The sequence below is a fragment of the Phaseolus vulgaris genome, chromosome 7 (assembly GCF_051622355.1).
Source record: "Phaseolus vulgaris cultivar YP4 chromosome 7, ASM5162235v1, whole genome shotgun sequence".
Taxonomy (NCBI): Eukaryota; Viridiplantae; Streptophyta; class Magnoliopsida; order Fabales; family Fabaceae; genus Phaseolus; species Phaseolus vulgaris.
Genome location: NC_143504.1, coordinates 50,671,617 through 50,694,401, shown reverse-complemented (window position 1 = coordinate 50,694,401; position 22,785 = coordinate 50,671,617). Strand labels below are relative to the sequence as shown.

Genomic DNA, 22,785 nt, shown 5'->3' with positions numbered 1-22,785 from the left:
GAAAACCAAAACGTTTCAAAACTAATAATAAGAACTTCCAACTCAGAGTGTCAAAAGTTTTATGAATATCAACTTTGTAAGCCACATTACCTCCTCTAACCTTTTTAGAAAGCATGTTAATAGCTTCAGAAACAATACCAATGCAATCATGAATCTGTCTACCCTGCACAAACCCATATTGATTAGGAGAAATGATTCTAGCAGCCACAAGAGCAAGCCTATCCGCCAGTATCTTGGAAATAATTTTAAATTTGAAATTAGCAACAACAATTGGCCTATAATCTTTAATGGAATCAGGACCCTGAATCTTAGGAATAAGAGATACCACATTACTGTTTATTCCAGGGAGAACCCAATTTTGTTTAAAGAATTGTTGAACAGCATTACAAACATCTGTCCCAATAATTTCCCAGCAAGAATGATAGAAAACACCACCAAAACCATCAGGACCAAGAGCACTATTACCGTTAAGATTAAAAACAGCATTCTTGATTTTAGAAAAATCAGAACATTTAATCAACATCATATTCTCCTCAGAGGAAACCATCGCAGGAATATAAGTACCAATAAAATCTTCCATATTATGACATAATATATATATATATAGTTTAAATAAAATTACAAATTAAAATATTAATGTAAATGAATTTTCTATTTCTAAAAACAAATGGGTTTTAAAAAATAATATTTTTAAAAATAACTTCAATTCTATAAGTCTAAATAAAAAAATTTAGATATATAAAATCAAATTCTAAACAATTCTTCAATGTTAACATTTATCTTATTAATAAATTTATTTTGATTAATTATTTTTTAAAAAAAATACTTAAATAAAATTTACTAACAATAATTAATTAATAACAAATATTTATAAATTGGATACCACAATCCTCATACTCATCTCATCAATAAACTAATAATTAAAATTATTGTATTCAATTATTACGGATATCCATTAAGAATATTCATATATCTATTGCAAATTTTACTCACAAATATATGTGGATATAGATTTTGTTATCATTTTACGTGAATATGAACTATCTTTTTGTCATTCAAAGATAGTATCCACAATGAATATCAAAAGACGTAAATACTCTACATGATGTGAAATGTTTAACATTATTTATTAGTTTAATATAATAAAGGTTAATTTGTGATGCGGGAGGACTTGGGGAAAGGTTTTTCTACTTCATTGGTGGACAATATTTTTAATTTTATGTTGTAGTAGTAAGTTCATGTCAAAATATTTTTTCCTTATACCCTATTGTATTTAAAATCATTTTCTAAACTATTAGGTAATCATTATTTTAGTTTAATTTTCTTATAGAATATTTATAAATTATTACATATAAAATCACTATCTTAAGTCAAACGTTAAAAATAACTTATTAAATGTCTAATATAAAAAATCGTTTGCATATTTATTTAATTTATTTTCTTTCAATTTTTTTATATTATACTTCTATCTCAATAATAACCTTATTTTCAATATTTATGTTATTGTACTTTTCTTTTGTTATGTATAGAATTTCATAAGTAAGGGTGTTTTTTTGTCAACGATGGAAAGTTGGAAGGTAAAGAAATGTGAAGAAAGTGAAAAAAAAGCATACTTAAATAAATTTTGATAATTTATTTTAATATACTTTTATTTTAAATTGTTATTTTATTTATTGATTAAGGTTTTATAATTATTTTTATTTTTAGTTAAAATTTATTTATGTATATTTTCAAAATTTACAATTCATCTCACAAATTTTTATTTCATTTTTCATTTTTTTCCTTAATTTAAACAATCCTACTTTCCTTTTTAAATTTATCCTTTTTTTACTACCTAAAATTCATGCTACAGTCCAAACAAAACATAGATTTTTGTAATTGGTGAAAGTATTAATCACGGGTTGATTGTGGAAGGAGACGTGTTGGTTTGAAAAGAAATCTTTAACATATTATATTTATACTTTTTAAGGGTAATAAAGTATTAAACATTATTATTAAAACTTTATTTATAAATTCAAATTTAATGTTAATCTTAATTCACAGTATTTATTTGTTATATCTATATATTTATTTTAGTTTACCATCTTTATTAATATTTACACATTTACAAATGTACTTGAATGTATAAAATATTAAATATTTTTATTGAAAAAAATAATCCTCTTTAACCTTTTACAATGCGGATATTCATTCTTTAAATATATTAGAGATTTCATATTAATTATAAATAAAACCAAATTAAAATATATATATATATATATAATATTAAAATGAATTATTTATTTTAATAATAATTGGGATGGGTATTGTAAGAGCGTGTTTTTTTTTTAAAAACCAATACAACCTCGCCGCAACCCCGAACTAGTCCCTTTCATTTTTTTTCTTTATCTCTCCATGTTCTCTTCTTTCTCTTTCTCTTAATCTTCATTTATTTTAGAATCTGATCATACCACATTGTAACTGAGGAGTTAATGAACATTTATATCTGATCAAATTTTTTAAACAGAGTAAGTTCATTTTTACTCTAGATATCCTTTGTTTTATGTTTTTTCTTAGAATTTAGTCATTAATATTGGTGGTATTAGTTGAGAAGTTTAATCCTCTCAATTTATTTTACTATATACTGAATTTTTGTTATGTTTGGATAACTTGCATTAGGGCTCGTAAATCTTGAAACTTATCCAAATTGCTAGAAGTTGTTTGGAAAGTAAGCAATTAAGGTAAAGAAAGCTAAATTTAATTTTTAATAACACCCTAGTATAGAAGATCTGAATGCGGAAGGGACGTGGTCCCAATATTCAATTTCTCTTGCAGGATGTTGTGTGTTTATATATATTGGGTTGTTTGTTTATATATTATTTAAATTTGTGGAAATATTAGGTTTTAATGATTTAGTATTAAAGTGTTATTTTTTTTATGTCAAATAGACTTTTGAATATTGCGGATCACTTTTTGAATGATATTGTATGACGGAATGGTATGAAATTAAATTCATACATTTGGAATAATGTATGGACTGATGTTTGTTGTGTATTAAGTATTGATGTCTATGTGGTAACAGAGATTTTCGGGTTCACTGATGATCTAAGTCACATAGATTAAGATATCAGGTGGTGAGAAGTTGATGGGGGAGTTCATGCACACCATGACATATGAGATGCACGAGTTGAGTTGTATTGAACTTACTCTGATCCTTTTTGTTGGATTCGCTGGTAATCTTTAGATTAGGTGTTAGTCTCTGGTAGGACTGACTTAATACGGTCTTCCGGAAGACGTTGTTTGTTGAATATTTTGGATGTGTAAATCCATGTGAGATCTATGTGATTGTTTATTATTGAGATTTAAAGAAAATTGAATAATTTAATAAATTGATCATGTAATCTGGTTTTCTCTTTGGAGTTAAGAGTGTATATTATAAAATTATATTTTCACTAGCTTACTCTTGTTTTTGTTGTTGTGTTTCAACTGTTATGACTGTACTATGTACACGAGCAGATGACCATACAAGTGCAGGAGAACCTTAGAGGTTTCAGAGTTTTATTTTGAACTATGAATATGTAAATATTTGTATTTCTATAAATTATAATCATGTATTAGAAATATTTTGAAAAACTTAAAAGTTTGGATAGAAATTAGTATAATTTTTATTGTAATGGGGTGTTAGAAATGAAGATTTCTTGAATTAAAAGTCTTTACTTTTAAAAAGCGTAACTTATTATAGAACAGTAATATAAAATAATAATTAAGAAAATATTAGCACTAAGATAGTGGTCCTTAAAAATGTTATTTGTTTTGGAATGAAAGAAAATAAAGTGCGAAGAATAAGAAAGGATTAAAATGTTACAATAATATAAAATAATTAATCAGTAGGTGGTTGTTGCAGAGTTGAGTGTTGGAAACCAAAGGAATGAGAAAGACAGGGGAATAAGGAAAGAGTGAAGAGATTTTGAAAAATGTGTATCGGTTTTGGGTTTTAGGTACAATTAGAAACCAAAATTAGAAAGAAGGGATAGTATTTGTAATATTGGTAAAAGTGTAACAGTGTGTAGAAGGATAGAAATGGAAAAAGAGTGTAGGTAGACGGCGTTACAAGTCGCTTTCTACAACACGACACATGAAGTCGGCGAGTGCGGCGCACCACTGTCGCCTCTTTCCTCAGCAGGTTTCTGTCTCTTTTTCTCTCGTCTTTTTCCTCTCTGCCTCCTCTCTTCTGCAACCTCACTCTCCCATTCCACATACTAATACTAAACCAACAACCTCAAAACAAAACAAAACAAAACATTCCTACCAACAAATGGCTGTCTTGTCCATACTCCTTTCTCTTCTCCTCACAACCACCCTCTTCTCTCTCTCCCACCAGCAACCTCCTTTGGACTCCTCCGAACAACAATCTCTTTACCAGATTCTCCACTCCCTCAACCCCACCATTCCCTGGCGCACCCTCTTCCCCGACGACTTCTGCCTCTCCGCCCCACACGGCGTCGTTTGCGACTACCCAACGCAGCTAAACCAAACGCCCCACATCGTCCAACTCAGCTTCGGCTACGTTTCCGACGAAACCCCCAACCCTCCCTGCTCCTCTAACGCCACCCTCAACTTTCATCTCTTCGCCTCCTTCCCCTACCTTCGCAAACTCTTTTTCTACAATTGCTTCAACCACACCCCTCTTTCTCTCTCTTCATCCCTCTCTTTACCTTCCTCCCTCCAGGAACTCGTTTTCATCAACAACCCTTCTTTCATTTCACCTCTCGCTCCTCTCGTTCAAAACCTCACCTCTCTCCGTAGACTTATTTTGATCGGAAACGCTTTTCACGGCGAGGTTCCTTCTCAGATTGGTGCCTTCCTCAACTTGGAAGAGGTTACTTTATCCAGAAACAACCTTAGCGGTGAAATTCCTTCCAGCTTGGGGCTCCTGGACAAACTCAAAGTTCTTGATCTCAGTGGGAACAAGTTTGAAGCTTGTTTACCCGAGTCGCTTGGGAATCTCTCTCGCCTTTTGAAGCTTGATTTGAGCTTCAACGCTTTTGGTTGCAGAATCCCTGAGAGTTTAAGAGGGTTGCAAAGTTTGGAGTTTTTGGATTTAAGCTTCAACCGTTTCGGCAGTTTCGGTGTGCCTTTGTTTGTAGGGGAGGTCCCCACGTTGAAGGAAGTGTATCTGAGTGGGAATTCTCTCTCCGGGGTGATTCCGGAAATATGGGAAAATCTGGGGGGTGTTGAAAGATTGGGGCTTTCAGAGATGGGGCTGGTGGGGAGCATCCCTGTTTCAATGGGGGTATATTTGAAAAATTTGTCTTATCTTGGGCTTGATAACAATAGCCTTGAAGGGCCTGTGCCCTTTGGGCTTTTGGAGTATGGTGGTGAGATCAACTTGGAGAACAACAATTTAAGTGGGAGGGTGAGATTGTCAAGAAGAGTAGGTCAAAAGCTGAAGCTGAAGGTGGCAGGCAACAGAGGGCTCTGTTTGGACAATAAAAGAGGGTGTGAAAGTGGTGGTGGTGGTGGTGGTGATGGGTTGGGTCAACTCGAAGCCTGCAAGAAAACTGATGTTCCTGATGCTGTCGTTTTCAGTAGGGCTTCTTCTCTGCTGCGGTTTGATTCTCTTGCCTTGCTGGTTCGTCTTGCTTCTGTCGCTGCTGGGGTGGTTGTCTTCACGGGATTTTGAGGATGCTTTGGTTGGTTCTTAAGTGTAGAGAATAGGTTTTGTCTTTTTTGTCTCTTAGACTTAAGGAGAAACTTCTTTTTGACCACTAAACAACAAAAAGACATGTTTATTTCTGACCTGGAAACCTTTTTAAATTAACATTGTAAAGTGGTAATGAGGGTGATTGGAGGGCAGTTGCTCATTACTTTCTTATAACTCAAAGTTGGATATATAAATTATTTATTTTATGCTTACCTATTTAAACCATTACACTGTTGTTAACATTTGGTGTATTGGAGTTTCCCTTCACTTTATTTCTTTCTTATTTCTGTGTTCTTATAATTATGCTAGTCTCTTCTAATAATTACATGCATATTAGTTTTCACATCATGTAAAAAATGTAGTGTTCTTGGCGCATGTGTAGCTATATATGTTGAATATGGTTTCCAATAATAGTTTGCACGAGATGAGGAAGGAGTGGTAAAGAAAAGGGTATAGTGTGTAATAATTGATTCTTAACATTGGAGCAGGGAGCTATAAATTGTATGATTTGCAGTGACACTGACAGAAGCAAGAAGCAATATAGATGACAATAATTGAATTGACAATGCATGCATGCTAACCCATATTATTCCCATCTCATTTATTATGTCCTGTGTCCATATGCTAAGAAAAATGAATCTGCACACCTTTACTTTCTTTGCCTTTTATGTTATGATTACGCCAACTGTAAAAATGAATTTACAGCTAACTTTTTTTATATAAATACTTACTTAATGATTATCAATGTATTTAAACAAAACAATCGACTATAAACACTACCACGAATATGATTTATTTTTCACAAAAAGTCAAATTTCTCTTCGTTTTTTATGTTACATTTGATTTTATTCTTCGATGAAACACCAACACGATAACGGGATTTCCTTCCACCACGTTTGAAACGAAAATGTTGATATTAATCTCAAGAAGAAGAAAAAGTATTGAAACCAGAATGAACAAGTTGACTGATTGGTGCGTAATTACATATGAGCAGTGGGTGATAATACAATACTTTCTATATAAAATACGAAATGAAGAAACAACAGAAATAATAATAATAATAATAATAATGATAAATATTAAAATGGGGGAAGGAAGTGTGTTGTTCTAGTTTCAAGAGTTATCTGTACAGAAGACTAAACTAATAGGGTAAAAATAGAGCAATATTACAGCAAAAGATCATGTTCAGCTTGATCAAAGGTGGTGACTGGGGTGTTCCTGGGCTTGGGTTGGGCCGGGGATCCGGAATCGGAAGTAAGTTGGGCTTTGGATCTTAATTTGGATGGGACGCCACTAGAAGTGTCCTTTGGTTTGTGGCGACGGGTCTTTTTAGGAATATTATTATCCGGTGAGGGTAGGGTGGAAGGTAGGGGATATGGATCCGAATATTCGGGTATTCGGGTCGGGTGGGGCTCTTCTTTGGGCTTGTTGGAAGATTTCCTTGTTCGCGGTTTGGTTGTCTTTTCTCTTACGGGAGAATCCGTCAGACCCGTTGATTGTCTTTTAGACGCCTTCGGTAAATCTGCTGAATCTCGACTACTTCTTCTCTTTGGTTCTATGTTCAAACATTTTTACCCATTTAAATTCTAATAATAATAAACTAAATTAATAAAAAAAATGTACCTTCGGGTACACGTTTCACTCCATTCTCTTGTCCTTTATTTTGAACATCTACACCTGGAGAAGTTTTAAATTCGTTCATCTGAAAATCAACATAAGCGTAAACGCAAAGCCATTTCTCTTTAGGTAACACTTGCAAGATCAAATATTGATGATTAACAATTAACAAAAGTCATTAAGAAAATTGAGAATTACCCAGCTGGGAGAATTTACAGAGGGTCCATCCCACCCTATATGAGCCACGTGTTTTACATCTGTGGGAAATCCGATCTGAATTTCTTGTTCTTTTTCACCCTCTGTCATGTCACGTTTTTTTAAAAAAAATTAACATCAAGAAAAAAAAAATTATGCTAACAAAAAGCATTAGAAATTGAATTGTTTACCAAATATTTGAGTAAAGTATCTAAAGCCTTTCAGAATGCCCTTCACCTTGCCGCCGGACATGCTCAACTCAGCAAAATTTGATGCGTTTGAATTCTCTTTTGGAAATTTTCAATGATGTGGTTGTGATTGGTTAACCTCAAGTCAAATCTGGAAGATGAGAAACCAACATTGATTTCGAGATAGGTCCACGACGCAACAACTTTCTTTGTTGAACATTCAACGATGCGTGTATGCTGGAATTGAAGACATCATCCCATGAGAACCCGTCAAAGGATGCTTCAAGGTATCTGTGTTTTGTTTTTCTTCTTAGTGTGTGCAAATTGGGTTTCTACTTGGTTTTTTTTTTTTTTTTTGCGTTTGAAGAGAGAGAAAGGTTATGGTTCAAAAACTTGAGGCAGTTTTTGACAAAAGTGTGACGAAGATGGGAATGGTGAGAAAAGGGCTGAGTCTAACTAACATTTCTGTTAAAAGAATGTCCATCTTTGATTTCCTTGAATTGTTGGTTGGTTGGTTTTTCCACACAATCAAGGCCAGAAGCTTTTCGAAATTTGAGGTGTTACGATGAGAAGTAATATAAAGCAAAATTAAGGGAAACAATTTGAAAATGCTAAATTTAAAACCCTTTAACAGGTCATTTGTAAAAAAATATAAGTCCACATGAATGGAAAATAGATGATTGGATATTCCTCATTCCTAAATTCATGGGAATTGCCTCCATTTTACAATTATCTTACGTAAAAAAAAGTAATAATACAGTTATACTCCACTTAAATTATATTTTTCAATCTACATCATATAGATACTCTGCATAATCTAATAAAGTTGTCAAATTACTTATTATCTCAAATCTCTATTATTATCTATTCTTTATATATTAGTATTAAAAAATAAATTTTATGTTTAATTCAATCGATTTGCATCCATTTATATTATAAGTGATTTATATTGGGTGGTCTAATAAATCTAATCAACTATAGTAAATGACTAATATCATATTAAGATAGAATAAATATTATTAAGTTAATAATATTCTTCCACTTAGCACATTTTTTTATAATCCTCAACATCCACTTTTCTGCGAACTAATTCAAGAGTTTTAATCTTACAAATTCCCTAGCCCTTCTTTGAAGAAATTATTAGTTTCCATGTATTAGGATATAATTTACTTTTAATGAGAAACCTAGGAGTATGTATGAAGACTGACTGGACAAGAAAAGAAAAAAAAAAGAGATGGGAAGAAAGAAGAGTAAAAACAGGTAAATTTTGCATTGTTTAAATTTAAAAAATGAAAAGTAATTAACTTATTTTTATTAATTTAATTTAATATATATATATATATATAAAAAAAACATAGTTATATTAAACTAAACTTCAACTTTTAAAATTCAATATTAGTTACAACATTAGCTCATGTTATTGAGATACATTGGCTCTTACATCTCGTCAGAAAGACTTTCATAAAGAAACTTTTGTATAATTTTTTTTTATCAGCAATGAATAAATTAAATTAAGAGAGATACTTCAGAGGTATCCCAACCCTTGTACAAAAATCACAATGTTACTCCTCCTTGTAGCTTAGAGTACCAACCATTATATGGCTTAATCTACATCATTACAAACCCAAAGTTGATTTCATATACCTATATCAGCACAAAGCTAACACCTACCCCCAATCTGCAGTACAACCTGTTGGAGGAGCAAAGTGTGTAACTAGAGCCACATGGAGCAGCCTTCGAAGAGAGCACCAGCATCATAGAAAGCTTAAAATGAATAAAAAAGATTTTGTGGCAGCAAAATGCAGCAATTACTTTGCCAAGCAGCATATTACACCATCATTCCAGCTCCATCCAAGCCAAAGAATATATATATACAGTATTGAACCTTAAAAGCAAGAGAAAATCTTACCCTCGTGGTCTTGGTGCCCAGAGAGAACTTAAAGCACTTAGACGGCCATAATACTCTCCACTCACAACAAAACATCTTGCTGCTTGTCGAAATGACAGTAATCGACATAACTGGTGAAGGGTTTGTTCTCTCAAATTAACAGCCTGGCCAACAAATCCTTCAAGGTTGACAAATGCATATTCCATGTCAAACATTGCAGCTCCAGAACTTATACTTCCGCCAGCTCCACCACACCCCATAAACACTCCCTGAGAGCGGCTCTTTAAAGGTCTTGTTCAAGATGTTTGAGCTTTAGACTACTTGACTCTAGTTGCTGCACATAAGCCTAACGGACCGGGCTATTCACATCCAAGACTCCTGTGTTTCAGCTTGTTATTCCACTCCATATCAGTATACACTCCCGCATAATGGTTCAAAAAACAGCACTTAAGAGGAGCCCATGTGCCCCAAGGAACCTTATAAAAGATGTATATATATGCAACCACAATGCCACGGTAATACAGCAGGAGAACAAGCAAAAAAGCTAAGATTAAGGTTGCCTCAAGACAAAGCTAAAGAAAAGGAAAAGAAACTGCAACAGAACAAGCCCATCCACAAAGAAACTGATCAGCTGTTGTTTTTCCTTATGACAATATCAACAGCCCCAAATCCCAAGCCTTCACAACCGCATACCACGTACTTCCCCAAAAAGCAAAAGAGGGACTAGTAAAGCTGCTAGAGAAGTTCCACCCCTCTATCACCAACCTTTAAAGAGAAATTCCACTCCAGCATACATAAAGTAACTGCACAAACCCAAACCACTACTTCTCATGGTCAACAACTAAGCCGAACCAACCTGATCCTCTTTCTTTAGAGCTAAACATAGTCATTACAACAGTGCCACCAAGCATGAGGTCAAAAGCAACTTCCCTATTTTGCAGCATCACAAGACATCATGTCTATTCCAACTAGGCAACAGGGGAGATTAAAGAAGAACTAGATATCAAATGCATCTACCACCCTTCCTTTCAAAGATCACAACCTTGAAAACTTTAGAACTTATAGTACATTGTAGCTGATAGCGAGATGCTTCAGTTACTGCTAGTCTGGGGTTGACACAAACATCACCAGCAATGCAGAAAAAGATTTATCAGCACATACATAAGTAACCATATACCGAATAAGAGTGTCAAACTCCCTTAAATGCTGCAGGAATGCCATGAACCTACTCCACCCGTAACCAACAAAGAGAGATAACTCCACCACAGCACCATCAGCCTACTTCATAACACCAACTTTGGCCCCCACAGCAGACGACACTTTCACTCTACTGTCCTGAGCACCAAATAGACCATAACTAGGCAGCCTATTTGCTGCAACAGCTTGTTAACAGACCCTTCAGAGCTTCCAACATAGCTTCCCATTGGTTACCACCCCTTCCTCACCTCAAGACAAGGCCATACAGCCTACCACCCATTAATAAAATTATCTAAGGCTTCTAATGCAGGGAAGGGGGTTCAGAACCCAATCTACAAAAGAATAGTTATAATAGGGTACCTTGTGTTTTAACCACAACCAAGATTTGAGTTGTGCTTTTTGAAAGACCTCTTCAACATCAACTATTCCTTGCTTGAAAATAACATTATTCTTTTGTTCCCAGATACTCTAAATTACCGCTGCCCATAGCCCTTTCCATACCAGGTTTTGATTGTTACTAACCTGAACTAGATGGAAACTCTCAAAGTGACGTTTCAAATCATTATGCTGGACACCTTGGATGTCAATCCATCTAAAACACAATGACCAAACGCTCTGGGAATGTTTGCACTCTAAGAACAGATGTTGACTAGATTCATCCGCAGCTTGACACATACCACATAATGTAGAGTCAAGAGCAACCCCTCTCCGACTCAGACATAATCTAGTAGGAACTCTATCCAATAACACCCTCCAAGTTGTAGTCAACACATTAGGTAAAGTTTTGACCTTCCACAAACAAGTGAAGAGATCATTGTGCCCACTGGCGTAATTAGCAAGTAAATCATAAGCAGACTTCACAGAGAACAACCTGGGATCTTCATACCCCCATTCCTGAACGTCCTTGGCCTCCTTATAAAGGGGGATCCTCGATATAAAGGAATACAATTCCTCCTCCAATTGAGATTCTCATACGAACCTCTCCCGTCTCCACCTTAGACGCCAACACCAAACCGACTCTTCCCTTCCCCCTACCTCTCCCACTTTTAGACCATGGTCCAGGGATAAAGAGTACAACCTTGGATAAAGAGTTTTGAGGTTACAGTTGTCAATCCATCCATCCTCCCAGAATCTGGCTTTATCTCCTATTCCTAATTTCCATCTCAAAGCCTTTGAAAACCAACCTACCCCTCCTCCCTCACCACACACCTGTGATACGTCCCTCCACCACCAAGATTGGTGTTTAACATGGACCCTTAGGTTGTCTCCTTCCATGCCATATTTCGACACTAACAGATCTTTCCATTTCCCTACCTCTTCGCTTACAAAACGCCATTTCCACTTAGCTAATAAAGCAACATTGAACTTACGAATATCCTTAATCCCCAAGCCTCCCTCCTGTTTAGGTTTACATAAATTCTCCCAACTCACCCACAGAATAGGTTTGTTCTCCTTCCCCCACCCCCAAAGAAACCTCCTTTAAATACTGATAATACTTTTGCAAACAGACTCAGGGATCTTGAAGAAGGATAGATAGAAAAGTGGTAGCGCTGTAAATACCGACTTTATTAGACATATTCTACCTGCCAAAGACAGAAATCTTCCCCTCCACACACTAAGCCTGGCCTTTAGTTTGTCTAGGATTGGCTCCCAAAAGATCTTCTTCCTCGGATTACCTCCCACTTCCAGGCCTAGATATTTAAAAGGAACTTTCATCAAATTACAATTCAGAGTGTTTGCATACGCGCAAGGGTCCTACTTTCCACATTCATGCCAGTTAGATTTGACTTATTGAAGTTGATCTTCAGACCTGAGGCAAGCTCATAACCCCTGAGAATGGCCTTGATGGTTACCACATTATGAAAAGAGTCTTCACACATGAACAAGGTATCATCCGCGAATTGTAGCAAGCACACTTCTACTTCATTCCTTCCAATCTTCACACCTGATAGCAGATTAGCTTTTAAAGCTTGTCTTACTAACCCTGCTAAGCCTTCAGCTACCACTAAGAAAAGGAACGACACTAACGGGTCACCCTGCCTCAACCCTCTCGAAGGACAAAATTCCTCCGTAGGACTACCATTAACCAACACTGATATCGATGCTGATTCCAAACATGCTCTAACCCAATTAATCCACCTACTATGGAACCCCATCCTTTGCATAATATGATATAAGAATTCCCATCTCACTGAATCATACGCCTTCTCATAATCCACCTTCAAACACAACCCTTTTCTCCCATTCCTCCTGAAATCCTCCACCACCTCATTTGCAATGAGGACACTATCTAATATCCCTATGTCCTTCAAAAAAGCTGATTGACTTTCATCGATAACAGATGGTAAGACCTTCTTAATTCTACATGATAGGACCTTTGAGATAATTTTGTACATAGCCCCCACTAGAGAAATAGGCCTATATTGCTCAAGCTTTAAAGGGTCCCTCACTTTAGGAACTAAGGCTATAAAGGATGCATTACACCCTTTCAGTATATAACCCGAGACCTGAAAAAGCTTCACCGCTGCTACAACCTCACCTTTCATAATATCCCAACTCTTCTTGATAAAGTTAAAATTATAGTCATCCGGTCCTGAGCTTTTATTCCCTTCACACTGCCAAATCGCTTCCCGTATCTCTTCCTCAGAAAAGTCAGCAATAAGACTAAGATTATCTTCCACAGATAGACATTTAAACTCCACCTCACCAAGTCAAACCCCAAAATCTTTTGTTTTCTCAAATCTTTTTTCAAACAACTTTTTCGCCTCTCTCTGAACAACCTCTATAACTTCACTTGTAGATTTCCTGTTTTTATATTATTTGTATGTTAAAAAAAAGTTAACCATTTTTTTACAAATTTTGTAATGTTAAATTTGTTGGTTTAAACAATTAATGCCAACCTTGAAGTTGGGTTAGAGCCGTGTTACTATGCATTCCTAGACATACCTTTACTAATCTAAGATATTTCACATTTTAAACTCCATCGAGAGTAAAATCTTATTTGTTGGGTAATATTTTAAGTTAGAAGTATATTAGAAATTCTAAAAGAATTGACAATTACGAATATGCTAATTCATCGTGAAACAAATTTTTGAAGGTTTTAAGTTTTTTGTTCTGTCCTTTCTGGATCCAAGGAAAAAAAGTTCCTCTTTCTTCTCTCATCTGTGTTTTCGCTATTTGTGTTCAAGCTTTTTCATTACTAACGGAGGTAGAAGGTTAACAACCTAATTGATCAAGAAATTAAGAAGTGTAGTTTGGATTTTAAGTTATTTTAACTGCTGTGTCATGTGCTTTTATTATAAATAGAATTTTTTATTAAATTTTAGATTATGAAGATATGAATATTATGTTAAGTTAGAAATCTTGTCAGGACAAATGCTTACAGGTGAATATGATATAAGTTTATTAAACTAATTAGTTTTCATCGTCAATTTTTGAACAAATTAGTCATAAATCCATTACAGGGTATAAACAAATTGGGATTGATCCATAAATCCATTTAATCCAATCTACTTCATTTATATTTCATTTTTCTTTGTCAACATGTTCATCTCATTATTTTAAATAATTATTCATTTTCTAATTGCAATAACAGATGGGGGTATTATTTATTATTCTGATTTAATTAGTTGGTGTTATCTATTTGCTGCATTACATATTTTAATTTTACTAAAAAAAAGAAAAAGTCATTTTTCTAATTTTTCTAGTTTCTATTTTAAATTTTCAAATATTCCTTTTTTCAATTAGTCAATCCGGTTAATCAACCTAATTAAAATCATATTGAATTAGTCACATTTTATGTTACTACAACCACTTTTCCCTTTTTTTTATTTCAGCTGATTTAATTTTGAGCCAACAGAATACAAGAAAAACATTTGTCATCAAACATTCAAAATTGAATAACCTCAATTTAGAAACAGGTTTTGGCCTCTTAAAGGAATATCCATGTCTAATAGATAAATAAACAAGTATTTCCATGTTATTTGCATAATATAGAGTTAAGGGAATTCAACCGGGAAAAACCAAAAAGGAAGGGAGCAGTATCTTGAATTGTGAGAGAAGCCAAAGAGCAAACCACGTGCACCAACCCAAACGACCTTCAAGTTGGAAATCACTAACTTATTGGAAACGCTTTGATAAGCACTGCAGCTTCAGTAAGACTTCTTGCATCAATCCCTTTCTCATCAATATGTTTTAACACGAAAAATAATGTTATAACTAAACCGAATTTTAAATCTGAGAAGTAACTCTTCATTTGTAAGCAGCTTTTACTGCTTTTTGGGCAGCATCATCTAAATCTTCCGCCGTTATTAATGCCATACCACTTTCCTGTTCCATTGATAATAAAAAACATACTAAGCAACTCTTCAATAACACTTTTCATTATATTATAATTAATAAATCTAACATTTACCTTCAAAATTCTTTTTCCTTGATCAACATTGGTGCCTTCCAGACGAACAATTACTGGTACTTTCAGTGCAACCTTGAGAACAATGGCAAGAAAAGTTAATGCTATTATAATATCAGGATAAAATAGGTGTCATGTTCAATCCCAAATCTTTTTCAAATAAAAAGAGAACGAGAACAATGATATTGGTTCTTTATGTCAAATTTTATTTCAAAACTTGCAATATCCACAATTTACATCAACATCATAGACAAAAATTGAAATGTTATAACTTATAAGGCGCCAAATATAAAGAATCTACATTTTCTTGGCTTCATCTTAGTCTTTCAATATCAAAAAGATCCAAATAAAACCATAGTCTAAAGAGCTAATGAGGATAAGATTAAAAAGTTAATCTGAACAGATAAATAACCCTCTTCGTTCTCATTATATGGTAGCACAGAAGGAAGAGGAACAAAACTGGTTTTTAAAGGCAAGTTTTTTTGTTTGTTTTTTTTTTTTTTTTTTGGAAAGAGAGGGAGAGGGCATCGATATAGTCATAGCCTTACTAACCTCTTTTGCAGCATTCACTATTCCACTTGCTATAACATCACACTTCATTATACCACCAAAAATATTAACCAAAATTGCCTTCACTTTGTCATCAGCAGTCAATATTTTAAATGCCTCAATCACCTGAATTACATAATTGCATCAAATATGAACAAAAAATCATAAGACAGAGATTATTCATATTAAACAATATTTTTAATTGTCTTTTTGGAGTATAGTCTAGGTTAATGCACCAATAGATTACAAATTGATCTGATAAAGGACATAAGAACAATTATGTTGATCATGATGGTTAATAGTAATACCAACTTCAAGACCTTACCTGGCCTTCAGAGGCATTCCCACCAACATCCAGAAAATTGGCAGGAGTACCCCCATGCAATTTAATTATATCCATTGTGGCCATCGCCAACCCTGCTCCATTCACCATGCAGCCAATTTCTCCATCTAACCCAATATAATTTAAGTCTGCCTTTGCAGCAGTCACCTGCTCAAAGATAAAAGCCACAACATTACACGCAATAAAGAATGTAGATTCAAGGATATAAGGGCTTGATAACCAGTCACAAATAGATAGATCATGTGAAATTTGGCATTGCCATATGGAATCGTTGCTAGGAAGAAAAAGGAACTACCTACTGCAAATACCATGAAGACTACCAATAAAGTTATAGACATAATAAAATAAGGATTCATATTTTCCCTTCGTGATAATAAGTAAGGAGGAGGTGTACTACATATAACCTAAAAGGTGCCAACAATTGAATAATGACCCTACAGGTATCATCATTTAGTGAATTTAAACAAAACTAAATAACATTAAAACAATATCCTAATATTCTAATGTCTTAACCCCATCTAATAAATTCCTTTAACCATTTAGGTTTTATGGCATTTCTGGACCTTCCTAAACCATCCTAACAATCTCACTGTCTTACCATAAGTATGTCATAAACTTAAGCTCCACATACATATCAAAAGCAGAACAGTGCCACGAAAGAAATGTGTAGCTACATGAATAAGGCTGACGTGTATATGGGACAGGCTGAATTTGGTTTCTTAACATGAACCCACCCAACATACGGTCAGGCCAATTTTTTGACCTGAACACAGGACCAGCCCAATTAATAACCTGCCCAACCTATTAAGACAAAACATAAAAAATTGAATATTAAGAATGTTGCTATTGCATATCTATGTCTTAAAATTTAGAAGTAGGAAAGTAAAGCTAAGGAATGTTACACAATATATATTACAAAACAAAGCATATCAATATAAATATATTATCATGTTATGTAAAAGGTATTATTTGAAGTCGAGCCCTTTCTTAGTTGTCACTAATTACAAAAAACGCCTACTATGGCATCATGCCAAGTCGGGCTTACTTAAAATAAGTTCTGGATCTAACCCAAAAACACATTACACCTAATTCTTGAGGAAATTCTCAGCTGGGTTGAATCCCCCTAAGCCAAGTGGCAAAGAAGGTGTGGGTCTAGGCATCATATGCTCCATTCCCATGTAAGGTAAAACACAAACAAAATAAGAAGTAAACCTCTCGAGGGTCCTCTTGTGTTGTATCTCGGAGAGCAAATATATGTTTTTGACGATATGCAGCATTATCGTCAAAATTCAACTTAGCATCAGCAGCCACCAACTGGTTATCAGCTGTCTCTGCTATGGGATTGATCTGTTCAAAATAATCAATTTTTTGAGACATTCTTCATAAAATAAACTTGTATAAAGTCAGACAACTAAAACTTGCTTATGCTTACTTCCAAAAGAGTGCAGTCACAATCAACAAAAAGTTTATACAAATTCTTCACTTGTTCGATTGACTTATTTCTATCAGCTCCTTTGGGAGCCAAACCATCAACAACCTTTGCAGCATTTTCATCAGTAATTCCTTCAAAAACATCGATAGGTACCTACTAGAAAGAAAGAGTGCATCAGGTGTGTCTTGCAAAGAAGACTGCTCAGGCAAAAAATTATACCATCACAGAAGAACCATGGATCACAAACCTTTATAATCATGTCAGGAAATTTCTCTGCAAGATCTTCAATGCTGGTTCCTCCTTTGCTACAAGCAATTATAATCTACAAAACAAAAAACAAAACAAAAAAATAATAATTGCATTAAGCAATATAACAGTTTATTGGTAATAAGAATTTAACTTTGTATATATAAAGCAAATCAAAGATAACATATTGAAATAGAAAACTTACTGGACCAGCAGTTGTACGATCCAGGGTTATAGCAAAGTACATCTCATTTACAAGAGAAAGCTTTTCGCACAAGTAAACCTGTGGAACATGGAAAATGCAAAGTTAAACAAAAAACCCCCTTTTAGTGAATATTTCTATATAAATGAATTGAATGATACCCAAAATAAAACAAAATAGCCATGGCCATTGTGCATCCAATTTTCAAAATAAAGAAACTATGAGCATTGCATAAGGTATTTGAATACCCAATTGGGTATTATTCACATGAAATTTACTTTCATTATCAATACAGCAGGTTAGGAATCAAATGGAACAAGTGGTTAGCACAATTGGTTATTAATTAATAGCTTAAGTAAGAATAAATAGAAATCTTTTGAGAGGAAGAATGTTCAGTTAACCAGTTCAAGGACTAAAAGTAACAGGGGTTCATCAGTTCAACTGTCAGACTACACCAGTTCATGTGTTGAAATCAACCTACATAAAACCGGACTACAACTGTGAAGTAACTGAACTAATAATTGGAAGCACCAAATTATCTCTGAACGTATTACAGAAACAACACCCATTGGAGGCTCAAAAGAGGTTTGCTATTTTTTCCATAAAGAAAACAAACAATAAGTACTCACGCATTATACCCCTGTGAAGGTACATACATTGCCAGACCAAATGTTCAATTTCTAGAAATGAAAATTCCTGGCATATACATACAAACTAAAAATGCTAGCATATTTGCATGGAGAATGGTTGAATAATTTCAAACCTTGCTAACTATCTTGCCCTGAGGACCAGTTTGTTTGGTAACTAGTATCTGTCCAAGCATCTTCCCTGAAATAATAAGAATAATGACAGTGACAGCAATGAAATAATAATAGTACTAAGAAAAAATATCACTGAAAATCGTATTATAAAGTACTATATCCAATATGAATTCAATTTAATAAATCAATGCATATGAGCACGTTACTTCATAGGGCATAGTTTTGTATTGAAAGCCAAAAAACATATAATGAGAACAAGGAAATTGCAATTAGAGGAATAAAGGGGGAGACATGCATTACCAGCTAAGTCTTCAACCTGGTCAGTCTTAACAATGTGCACTCCTCCCTGAAGGCCGCTTTTAAATGTTCCCAAGCCTCTTCCACCGGCTAAAATTTGACTCTTAACTACCAACTGCACAATAATCCCATTTACACCGTTCGTCATCATAGTCACATGCAATCGAACCCAGCCACGACATTATTACACAAAAGAAAACTTGCAGAACTAAGGTTTCTATTGTTCCTAAAGGAAAGAATTAATAGAAACACAGAATTTTTCTGAGAGCATCAAGATGTGACATGGATTACCTCCTTTTCATTAGGAAAAAAGTCCTTAATGGCCTTTCTGGCCTCTTCAACAGAGGAAACAGCCACGCCCCTTGGAACATTCACACCGTGTTTACCCATCAACTCAGCGCCCTAGTTTTATGAAAATTCAATAGTCATTAAAAGCGATGCTCGCTCGATCAATAAATCAAAGAGGTTCGAGAAATAAACATCCACAATTTCACAAATTATATATTGAAGAAACTTCATATTCATTTTCTATAGAAACTATTAATCATCGATTATTAAAACAAAGGCACGAAAAGAACAGATTCGGTGAGAGGCATCTCTGGGAACAGATTCCGTGAAGGTCGGAATTGATTTGTAAATCATAATAATATATCGATGACGATGAGGAAGGATAAAGGAGATAGACCTGATACTCGTGGATGTTGAGGCGGCGGAGTTGGTGGTGCTGCCATTTTCCGGCAACCGAGAGGGAGCGAGAGACGAGTTTGTTAAGCAATCCCCTCACCATTGTTGTTGCGAATTTGCAGATCGGAGAGTGGAACGATCAAATGGAATTGGATTCGTTTGAACAGTGAGAAAACCTCTGCCTCTTATGCTCCCTTCAATGTTCAAACACTGCGCAGTCTGTGGCAGACTCCAAGACCCTAGCAATTTTTTTTTTGTTTAAAAAAAAGAAAAATAAAAATTCCAAATACCATATGTTTAAACCTATTGTTTTTCTTCTGTGTAATAATGTTTAATAGCCTAACTCAAATACAGTAGAAGTACAGTATATCATGTATAATTGAAAACAAACAAAATATGGTTAATTATTATTTTGTATACAATTTTACTCTCTATTAAATTAAAATAATTATTATCTAATAGTATAATTTTTAATTAAAAATAATTATATTATTATTCAACTTTTACTTTTATATTTTTTTTTATATTTTCAAAAATTATATTATTTTAATATAATAAAAATATAGCCACTGTAACACATGTACTTTTATTAGTGGTCTAAGAATACTATGGTTTTTACCATAAATTACAACCAAATTATTACAAATTAGAACAAATAGGGCAAACATATAAGTGGTCAGTGTATATATAATTCTAAAAAAATAGAAAATAAATAATTTCATAAAGATGAAAGTTGAAAAACTATCTTTTTTTTAAGAAAGAAAAGATATGAAGTAAAGGGCATTAAATAAAATTATTTAATTTAATAAAGAGTAAAATTTTAATGAATATATATATATATATCACCACAAAAAAAATGTCCCAAATATTTATATCGATGTATTTTAAAATATACATTATATTTTTAATGAAATAACATTCACATCCTTTTTAATTTTTTTTAAAAAATACTCATTTTTATTTTTTAAATAAAATAATATTTAGATTTTTTTAAATAAATACTCAATTTTATTATATTTATAATAAATGAGGTTAACTTATGATTATTTTTTAATAAAGTGATACTTGTTTATTTATTTTATTTAAAAATTATATCAACTAAAATATAAAAATTAAAAATTAAAATTTAGATATTCAAAAATGGAAGTGATTGTCACTATATTAAAAACATAAGGAGTCTCGTCTATTAAAAACATAAAGAGATAAGTGTTTATTTTATACTAAAAAAATGAAAGTTTTATTTAATATAAATATTATCCTTTATTTGCATCTTTATGGTATTGTAAAGTGTTATTTAATATAAATATTATCATTTGTTTGCGTATTTATGGTATTGTGAAGGAAAAAAGGGAGAGGACGACCTTGAAAATCATATTTGTATCTGCTACAACTATTTTGTGTTGATTTGTTAAGAAAGTTCATAAAACTTTCATTTTTATGAAGAAGGAAAGTTAAAATAAAGGTGACATATGTAAATTAAACATATTTGAAGGAGTCAATACATGTCTTAGAAGCTCATAAAAGTCACATCACAAAAAATAAAATATTGGTAAAGGCAAAAAATACACAACTCTAAACTCATCTATATCTACGTAATATATAAATAAAGGAAACATAAATTAATTTTTTGTGAGGTGTTACTTAGATTAAAAACCAAATATAAAAACTCGTATTTTATTTTTTAAAAAAACTAATAGTTTGTTAAAACAAGTAATATTACATAGATGTAATATGTTATATTAATTATATGTGGCACACACAACATACTATGCATGACTCACTCGTTACACAATGCATGTATCAATCTTAAGGACATTATATTCTTCTCACAAATTCTAAAATCCTTTCTTTATTTAGATTTTTATTTTTGTATTTATAAAAATCATCCAGTCTCAAAAATTTTTACTAAGAAGTTAGACGAAGATTGAGTCTTAATGAAAAAATTGTAAATTTTTTTTTATTCTTCTTAGTCTTGTAAATATTGTATAGAGTAGTTAGAAAGTATTGGGCATTATATTTTAGGCCAAAGTAAAGTAAGATATAAATAGAAAAGAAAGTATAGTGTAAAGTAGTAAAAGAGGGGTAAAAATGAAATGTAGGCAAAGAAGACAAGAAGGTCCACGTGTCCTCTTCTCAATGGAGAGAATTTTACTCCAATAAGACATGCCACTTGTCACTCTCCCAATGAAGAGAATTTACACTAATAATGTGGTGACACTTGTCACACTCTCATTTGAGAGACTTTCACCTATAAATAAGAGTCTTTTGTACATGATTTTTAACTTTGATTTGAGTAATGAAATTGATCCGATCGGTCATCGGTAGTCGATGACGTCAGCATCAGAGAACCACGTGGACCACTCGCAGGGTGACACGTGGACCAGGTGGCAGAGAGGTAAGGGGACGATCGCCAAGAGAGGTGATCGGTGGTCAGTAACCAAGTTACCACCGACAGATCAGGCGGCAGAGAGGTCGGGGGGTAGATCACCCAGAATGGTGATCGGTGGTCAGTAGCCAAGTGACCACCAGCAGACCAGTACCCAGACTCGCGCCTGGAGGCAGAGCGCGAGTAGCAAATAAACACTGATCAGTCATCGGGTGTATTGTCATCGGGGTCTCGTGCTACACGTAGTTAAACTGGGACTAAGGTTCCCAGCGAGAGCGTTACGCATGGACCTCGCATGAGCACACCTCAAGGAATCATGCACGAGAGTGGCCTGAGGGAGCTAGTAGGCCAGTCGGTGATTGGTGATTCCCTCGACCCATTACGTGCGTGTCATCCTGAAGGGTAAGTCGCCTACGCAGAGAGTAACGTTTGGTGAGTGCGCCTAAACCAGCCACACCCGACGCTCTCATAAGAGTATGCAATTTACCCAGATAAGAGAAGCATCCTAAGTTACTCCGCAAGGGCGTAACTTAGGCAGACAAAGAGAGGCGCTAGAGCCCTTCCAGTAAGTGACACGCGTGTGGTTAGATGTGAGTTGCAGGCCTCCACGTGTCACCATCTGAGAGGGGCGCGGTCCAGACAAAAGAGCACTCCGTACCGCTAAAGGTACAGACAGGCGCAGCCAAGCGCAGACATGCGCAGACTC

General features: G+C 34.1%; 3 protein-coding genes across 3 annotated transcripts; 1 reads left to right on the top strand and 2 right to left on the bottom strand.

The window, feature by feature from the left end:
* Window positions 1-4,120: 4,120 nt before the first annotated feature.
* Window positions 4,121-5,899, top strand: RIC7 (ROP-interactive CRIB motif-containing protein 7). The gene has a single exon (XM_068636998.2). The coding sequence runs from the start codon at window positions 4,295-4,297 to the stop codon at window positions 5,660-5,662; it is 1,368 nt and encodes a 455-aa protein (XP_068493099.2). The 5' UTR covers window positions 4,121-4,294; the 3' UTR covers window positions 5,663-5,899.
* A 678-nt stretch (window positions 5,900-6,577) lies between these two features.
* On the bottom strand, window positions 6,578-8,226 carry LOC137828167 (CRIB domain-containing protein RIC6). The gene is made up of 4 exons (XM_068634629.2): window positions 7,687-8,226; window positions 7,499-7,599; window positions 7,307-7,385; window positions 6,578-7,238 (listed from the first exon to the last, which is right to left on the bottom strand). Exons 1-4 carry the CDS (start codon window positions 7,745-7,747, stop codon window positions 6,850-6,852), a joined length of 630 nt encoding a protein of 209 aa, XP_068490730.1. The 5' UTR covers window positions 7,748-8,226; the 3' UTR covers window positions 6,578-6,849.
* Window positions 8,227-14,642: 6,416 nt separating this feature from the next.
* Window positions 14,643-20,034, bottom strand: LOC137829956 (ATP citrate lyase (ACL) family protein). Its single transcript, XM_068636997.1, has 12 exons — window positions 19,695-20,034; window positions 19,301-19,411; window positions 19,013-19,124; window positions 18,715-18,779; window positions 17,955-18,032; window positions 17,751-17,825; window positions 17,504-17,656; window positions 17,284-17,418; window positions 16,054-16,218; window positions 15,732-15,854; window positions 15,183-15,254; window positions 14,643-15,097 (listed from the first exon to the last, which is right to left on the bottom strand). Exons 1-12 carry the CDS (start codon window positions 19,794-19,796, stop codon window positions 15,020-15,022), a joined length of 1,269 nt encoding a protein of 422 aa, XP_068493098.1. The 5' UTR covers window positions 19,797-20,034; the 3' UTR covers window positions 14,643-15,019.
* Between the last annotated feature and the right edge of the window lie 2,751 nt (window positions 20,035-22,785).

Excerpts from the sequence above, each read along its gene's own strand:
- RIC7 (XM_068636998.2), top strand. The coding sequence starts at position 4,295 with ATGGCTGTCTTGTCCATACTCCTTTCTCTTCTCCTCACAACCACCCTC.
- LOC137828167 (XM_068634629.2), bottom strand. The coding sequence starts at position 7,747 with ATGTCCGGCGGCAAGGTGAAGGGCATTCTGAAAGGCTTTAGATACTTT. Across the intron at positions 7,386-7,498 it reads CTGTAAATTCTCCCAGCTGG|ATGAACGAATTTAAAACTTC; the intron begins GTAATTCTCAAT and ends GTTGATTTTCAG. Across the intron at positions 7,239-7,306 it reads AGTGAAACGTGTACCCGAAG|AACCAAAGAGAAGAAGTAGT; the intron begins GTACATTTTTTT and ends GTTTGAACATAG.
- LOC137829956 (XM_068636997.1), bottom strand. The coding sequence starts at position 19,796 with ATGGTGAGGGGATTGCTTAACAAACTCGTCTCTCGCTCCCTCTCGGTT. Across the intron at positions 18,033-18,714 it reads AGGGCAAGATAGTTAGCAAG|GTTTACTTGTGCGAAAAGCT; the intron begins GTTTGAAATTAT and ends CATGTTCCACAG. Across the intron at positions 17,657-17,750 it reads TTCCTGACATGATTATAAAG|GTACCTATCGATGTTTTTGA; the intron begins GTTTGTGATCCA and ends TCTTTCTAGTAG.